We start from the raw sequence: 7,469 nt of genomic DNA on the forward strand, positions 1-7,469 counted from the left end.
TCTTTTTTGGCGTAGTGAATTATTATATTTTTAATAACTTTTAACTATTTTTCAATTTTTTCACCCAAATTCAGTTGCTTCTACATTGTCGTTGTGGGAGATTAATGTATCATTTGACCCGGCTTTTTTTCCAACTTCTCTACATTTTTAAGGAAAAGTTAGGACAAACACACTATCAATTAATTTAATTTCAATATTGTTTAATCATCACAATCTCACAAATATTTTTATTCACGCTGTTATTCAATGATACTAAATATTTTTATTTCCTTTCTTCAACCTCGTGAATATACACACACGCACATTAACGTTTACAGTAATATTTTATGTCCGTCTGTCTGATTTTGTTATCCTAATGCATATTTTTTTTAGAGTATTGTTTGGTTGAGTGCTACCTCTCCGATTTTTTTTAACTATTTTCCAATTTTCATATTTTTTAAAACTTTTGACTATTTTCCAATTTTTTTTATTTTTAACTATTTTCTAATTTTATTTTCTCCCAAATTCAGTTGCTTCTACACTGCCGTTCTAGGAGATTAAGATACCGTTTAACCCGTTTTTTTTTTTTTTTTTTTTCTTTCAATTTCTCTACATTTTTAAGGAGAAGTTAGGTCAAGTACAATATCAATTAAGTACTTACTAAAAAAGGTATTTTTTTTAATGCATAAAATTGAATGGAATGAGCTTTGGCCAAAAGTTGTTGAATGCTACTTCAAAAAACTATTTCTCGACAATTTATTTCACAAGCATCTCTCTTCAAATAACGAGTGATGAAAGAAGGTGGTAAGATCATATTTGATCTCGAAAAGTCACATAAGAACTTGCAAATTCGAGTTGTTCCAAAGTAGATCTTTGTTGTTGAACTATTTGAACTTCTACTATTTTGGCGTACTGCTTTGGACTGTAGTCGCAAACTATCTTAACTTTGGGATGTCATTTGTTCTTTTCATTTTGTCTAATGTAAATATTGGCAAAAATCGCTTTTTGGTTAGTCAATGAAACTTGCAATCTCTTTTATAAACCTAACTATTATGTAACGTTAATCTGCACATTGGTTCCAATTAGTATCATGTTAATTGTAATGTTGTTTTCCTAATCTCTTGAACAAAATAAAACATGCTCTTTTCCTACAGTAAATCTTTATAATGCTTTGGTAATTGTTTTAGAAATGTACATATATATAACTTCTAATTGACACTGCAATTTGTTTTGTACCTAACACTTCTCAAATGAGATATCAATGACATTTCTAAAAGGAATACGGAAACAATCATACTCATCGACAAACAAGCTCAAAAAAGGTATAAGTTTCACTTGATAACGGCAAAGAGAGCAGATTACAAAAAATACTTAGGCAGCCAATTGTTCAAATTTTGTCGTGAACATATGTCAAAGGTATGTGATAAGTTAATTTTTGATCTAGAGAAGCCACCTAAAAATATGCATGTTCAAGTCGTTTCCAAGTAAAGATTTGGTGTTCATGATTCGCATTTTCAACAGATCATCTTAACTATAATCCTAAACTAGATTATCTTCACTCACCGATGTTACTTCTTTGTTTGATTTCATTTGATGTGAATATGGGTATCAATCATTTTTTAGTAACTCTATAACAACAACACTCTTTTTTATAATTTTGGATTATATGTAAATTCACACATCATTGGTTCCTTTATTGGTTCCAACTGTTTTCATCATAAATATTATGTTAATTTCTAATCTCATAAACTAATTATATGCTCTCTTAATCAGCACATACATATTTTATGATGAATCACAATGTTCCGTCGTTTTAACATCTCTTCTTTCAATTTTTTTTTTTTATCGAATACGTTATTGAACCCGTGCGAAGCACGGGTTTATAACTAATTTACAGAGAAAAGTAGTGCATGCATCAAATTAACCTACACTATGATACACTTTACCTTCCTAGCTACTGTGTCACCAATTGAATCTGTTTAAGAATCTGATATAGGAATATCTCCAAGACCGACTAAGTAATAATGGTCCAATGAATCCCCAAAATCCTACAGCAAATCCAAGTCCCAAACTCATGTAAAATGTTTCATAAAAACTTGACTCCTCGTCCTCGAACTCATTATCAAACACCAATGACACTGGAACATCATCTTTTGAGCAGGTTTTTTCCAGTGGTTTTCCACAAAGATCGAGATTTCCTTCATAACTATATGCACCAAAGCTTTGTAACTGTGTTCCAATTGGTATTTCACCGATGAGATTATTGTATGACAAATCCATCACACTTAAACGATCAATATGAGCCAGACTGTTAGGAATTTCACCGCAGAAACGATTCCTAGACAAATCAAGAAACTCTAGTGATTTCAAATTCCCAATGTCATACATTATTTCTCCACTCAAATTGTTCCTTGATAAATTCAAAGACACCAATCCGAATAGAGATCCGATTTCTTTTGGTACTTCTCCGGTTAAATTATTTCCTGACAGATCAATGCTCTTCAGAAGCAACTCAGGATTCTTGAACACGTCTTCTTGTCCTTTCCACATGAGTGAAATGTAGTAGTCATATCTACTGCCAGTAATATTGTTATGATAGATGTGACTTACATTATCACTCATAGTCATGCTCATACTTATTGCAGCCATAACACTGAAGTTGTGCAAACATTTTGGAAACTTCCAATGTTAGCGATTCAAGCGTAAACTCAAGACCGCCAATTGGTGTAGGTTTTCGCCAATCCATGAAGGAATTGAACCAGACAATTTATTTTCACCAACATCCAACATTGTTAAATCGGTCAAATTCTTCATGGAAGAAGGTAGGTCTTCAGTTAAAGTATTGTTGTGTAGAACCAAAGCCTTCAAATTCACAAGGGTGCCTATGGATAGTGGAATCTTTCCCCACAATTTATTATTGCTAAGATCAAGATACTGTAATGACTTCAGACTATTCCAACAGTCGGGTATCTCGCCTTTCAGTTGATTGTTTGATACATCTAAAATTCCCAAGGAATTAGTTGTATCATTTTTGTGACATAAAAGTGAATCCAAATTTGAGAATTTGTTATGAGAAAGATGCAATGCTGCTGCTTTCAACATGAATGGTGGAATTGAATTTTCAAATTGGTTTGAAGTCAAAATCAATATTGGAAAGTAAGTAAATGAAAGTGGTAAATCTGGAATGGTTCCTTTCAAGTTGTTGTAGGAGAGATTCAATGCATACATATTTTGTGACATATGCCAGAACCATGATGGAACAGTGTCATCAATTCTTGCATTAGAGATATTCAGACTCAACAAGTAACTTTGTGTCTGAAGCCATCTTGGAAAACTTGGACCCAAACTACAAGATGCTAATTCCAATCTACTTAATTGGAACGGTGGAACCCAATCAGTGTTGAATTTTAGAGATAAAGAATTGTATGACAGTTCTAACCTTATCAAATTGGACAAGCTAGCAAAATGTGATTCAATGACTTTACCCTCCAACGAGTTCTTATTTAAGATGAGATACTCCAACATAGATAGCAAGCCTATACTTTTAGGTATTTTCCCACATAATTGGTTATTGGAAAGTAATAAGGTTTGCAATGTGCTTATGTTCCCGAAGGATGTTGGAATCTCGCCCTGCAGTTCGTTGTTAGAAAGGTTGAGATATGAAAGAGAGTTCATTATGTTACCAAAGTTATCTGGAATGTGACCTTGCAACAAATTATTTGACAGGTGAAGCCTATGAAGATTGGTTGTGAAATTAAAAAGCCAATAGAATATAACTGATGATTTCGACATATTAAATGAGATATCGAGGGAGACGAGAGCAGATAACAACTTTGAATTGGATGCATATGGTAAGGGAATGTTTCTATCTGAAAGACTGCAGTTTCGAAGATAAAGCTTTTGATATTTGGTGGTGAAGTTGAAAATGAAATTATCTTGAGCTTCAATTGGTGTCAACTTATTATGAGAGAGGTCAAGGATCAAGAGAGAATGAAAGTTCATCAAACTCAAAGATGACAAAACAAACTTATTATTTGAAAGATAAAGCTCCTTTAAGTTAGAGGTGAAGTTGAATAGCCACTTAAAGGTTGATGATGTTAGCATATTAGAAGAGATATCAAGGATGGTAAGAGAAGAGGAAGTGTTGCAAAATGAGTCAAACAAAGGAGAAATATTTATATCTAAAAGATCACACTCACTTACCCTCAATTCTCTTAAATTTGGAAGAATCTTACTCACCATTTTCAACCAGTGATTAGAATGACCAATATTAAATGAACTCAAGTTAAGATTTTTCAAATAAGAGAGACTAGATAGCCACTTTGCATCAACATATTTTTCCTTATTAATTTTGAGATTAGAATTTCTACCTAAGCTTAGTGTGATTGCACCATCAAAAGCTCCCCAATCTTGAAAGGGATTGTTCCATCAAGTAAATTGTCTCCGAGATCAAGAAACTGCAGTTGTGCAAGATTTCCAAGTTGATAAGGGATTGCTCCTGAAAGAGAATTTCCTCCAAGGTTAAGATACTCTAGTTTTGCTAGATTTCCAAGTTCACAAGGGATTTCTCCAACAAGATTGTTTCCTTCAATGTTAAGATACTTGAGCTGTGAGAGATTTCCAAGTTCATGAGGGATTTGTCCTTCAAGAAATTCATTGTATTTGAGATCTAGATATTGTAAATTCTTAAGCTTCCCAAGTTGGTTAGGTATCCTTCCAATAAATTCACAACTTGAAATATTGAGATATCGTAATTTGGTGAAGGAATCAATAAGTTCTGGTATGTAACTACCAAGAAAATAATTCCTGCTTAAGTCCAAATATTTGATATTTTTCAACTCAATCAATAAACTAAGATTGATTGCACCGATCAAAAGATGTGTACCAGAACCATGAAGATCAAGCATGTGGACATGACCTGTTTCATTGCTGCAACCAATTCCATTCCACTTGCAACAATCTCTATTTTTCTCATCATCCCTCCATGTGGAAAGCATGCCATAATCATCTTGGAGGCCTTGTTTGAACCTTAAGAGTGCTTCTCTCTCCCTCTCTTTGCATTTTACTTCTTTAGTACTACTTGTTGAGTTGAAATGTCCATGGATTGAACTTGCAGAATGCAAGAAAATGAAAAACAAAGCATAACATAGTTTGAGAATATAATTTCCCATTCTATTGTTTTACTATATGAATATCTTAAATGTAATAACACGGCAGTATTTATAGTACCAATTCTATTGTTTTTTGATGTATCTCTAGTACTACATACCAATTAAAGGGATAGTTACGTCACGTGAGTATAGCTCAGTTGGTAGAACAATGCATTATTATATATAACGGTTGGGGTTCGAACCCTGGACACCCCACTTATTCACCTTATAAGGTGAATTCTAGTCACTAGACTACCTAACAAAAAAAAAGGGATAGTTACATTTTTAGAAAGATAAATATAAATAATAATATTTTTAAATTAATCTTATCATTAAAACAGGTGGTTAGGCTCAAGCGAATGGTCTAACTTTACTTACGTTCTAGCCAAGATTAAGATAATGTTCCTGAGAATCAAATAATTAAGACAAAAATTTAATCTTATTAGCTATTAGCAAATTGAAGAATAATAACTTGAGAGTGATGCACATAATACTAATCATATGGTACAATTAGATGAAAAAAAAAATTAAAAACTAAAAGTGATAATTTTTGAGATTTTTGTTTTTCGACAATTATGAAAGAAAGGAAGGTAATATTGTATAATTTTTTGAAAACTCAATATCCAACTAAAAGACTGATTAATTTAGAGGGTCAATCTCATCATTTATTAATAAAAACCCACTTGAAGTTAGAGTAAAAAAATGTTTGAACTGATCTACCACATGAATCGTTAGCATTATATGAGAATTCGAATCCAAAATTTGAAGGGAGCACATTTTAAAATCTCAAACATTCACTACCATGCCAATCAGCGTTAAGAATGTATTATATTTGAAAATGAATTAGAAAACATTTATTGTGGGATGCTTTTATGTGATGCGATGAATTGAACATTTCAAAAGTCATTCAAATAAAAACAAAATTACTAGCTTAAAGTCTAGTGTGATGTAATTGGATGGTTGTTACTTTTCAAAGTTTCCAATAACATTTCACATAAATTGGACCAAGTCATGGCAGAAAAGACTTGAATTTGAAGTTTGAGTCGTTGTTTTTATCACATCATTTGAATCTTTAGACAACTACCACCACAAGTGTCAAAGTCCCCGAACTCCTCAAACTCCTAAAGATGCCCATAATTGTTAGAGCTGTGTTACATAAGTGTTCTGGACCGGTCAGAAGAAGTTTGAAGCACGGACATAAATATGGTATCGGTCACGACACTGACACAAACACATTGACACCGATAATTTTTTTAAAAAAAGTTACATAATTCAACGTAATCACAAGTGTCGGTGCAACAAAGATGATAACTAATCAAATGAATATGTTGTACTGCAAATGACTAGTTTTTTCACGCACTAAATCCTTGGTTCAAATCTTACTTTGATCTTATTAATAGTATTTGAAATTTTTCGTCACCCATTCACTTCATATCTTGTGTAGCTTAATGTAATTATTCATCTCAACACTCCCAAAATTCCAAACAAATTTCTACACCTTCTTTGAAGGTTGCCTGTGCTTGAGACAGTTGTTAAGGCAAAATCCCTAATTAATTTTAAAGATAATAAACTTTAATGATTAAGGAATAAATGGACTTTGATTAATTTCTTGGTATTTAACTTGTGCTCTTGAGTGTTTTTACTAAGACATGAACAAGGTTTGAATCATACCAAGATGCATGAAATCAAAGGACATTGAATCCATGAACTAATTCTGAAGTTCAGAAAGTTAGTTCAGAATGTTGATCAGAGAGTTGATCAGAACGTTCTGATGAGAGTTCAGAAGGTTGTTCATAAGCAACCCAGATTCATCAAGAACGTGAAGAACATGCAAGTATACTTGACATGAATAAAAGGTCCAGAAAAGTACATATGCATGGATCTATCAACAAATAAAGGCATGGACAAGGAACTATGTCAAAAGGATCTTTAATGTTCATCTAAGACATGAACATTAAAGTACTAGGAATATTCCAATGATAATATTATCCAAGATGTTGCATTCACTGCACTTCAGTTGTGTTTTACTATTAGAGTTAATTACATTAAAAGTTAAGTCTTACAAATCAACCTAAAGTAAGAACAAAAGAAACATTTTGAAGGTCAAAATGTTCATTTCTGCATATGCTTCCAGCCATGAACGTAGTTGGTGGAAAGATGAAAAAGCTAGCAAAATGAAATCTTGCATCAGAGATAACGTGTCCTTTGGTTTGAATCAAGCAAATCTACTTGAAGCATGGGCCTGAAGATGCAGATCCACTATCCTCTCTCTCCTGCACAAAGTCCAAGACAGATTTGGTAACTTTATCCTACTTTTTCAAGCAACTTTTGATGCATATG

At 32.6% G+C, this 7,469-nt stretch overlaps 3 protein-coding genes across 3 annotated transcripts; all 3 read right to left on the reverse strand.

Moving 5' to 3' along the window:
- Positions 1 to 1,941: 1,941 nt before the first annotated feature.
- On the reverse strand, positions 1,942 to 2,628 carry LOC112422081 (receptor-like protein EIX2). The gene has a single exon (XM_024784821.1). The coding sequence runs from the start codon at positions 2,626 to 2,628 to the stop codon at positions 1,942 to 1,944; it is 687 nt and encodes a 228-aa protein (XP_024640589.1).
- Positions 2,629 to 2,667: 39 nt separating this feature from the next.
- LOC112422082 (receptor-like protein EIX2) lies at positions 2,668 to 4,221 on the reverse strand. Its single transcript, XM_024784823.1, has one exon. The coding sequence runs from the start codon at positions 4,219 to 4,221 to the stop codon at positions 2,668 to 2,670; it is 1,554 nt and encodes a 517-aa protein (XP_024640591.1).
- A 134-nt stretch (positions 4,222 to 4,355) lies between these two features.
- On the reverse strand, positions 4,356 to 5,150 carry LOC11423459 (receptor-like protein 11). Its single transcript, XM_024784824.1, has one exon. It carries the CDS (start codon positions 5,148 to 5,150, stop codon positions 4,356 to 4,358), a length of 795 nt encoding a protein of 264 aa, XP_024640592.1.
- Positions 5,151 to 7,469: the final 2,319 nt, after the last annotated feature.

Source organism: Medicago truncatula, chromosome 5, assembly GCF_003473485.1.
Source record: "Medicago truncatula cultivar Jemalong A17 chromosome 5, MtrunA17r5.0-ANR, whole genome shotgun sequence".
Taxonomy (NCBI): domain Eukaryota; kingdom Viridiplantae; phylum Streptophyta; class Magnoliopsida; order Fabales; family Fabaceae; genus Medicago; species Medicago truncatula.

What these genes read in the sequence shown, in the direction of transcription:
- LOC11423459 (XM_024784824.1), bottom strand. Translation starts at nt 5,150, where the DNA reads ATGGGAAATTATATTCTCAAACTATGTTATGCTTTGTTTTTCATTTTC.
- LOC112422082 (XM_024784823.1), bottom strand. Translation starts at nt 4,221, where the DNA reads ATGGTGAGTAAGATTCTTCCAAATTTAAGAGAATTGAGGGTAAGTGAG.
- LOC112422081 (XM_024784821.1), bottom strand. Translation starts at nt 2,628, where the DNA reads ATGGCTGCAATAAGTATGAGCATGACTATGAGTGATAATGTAAGTCAC.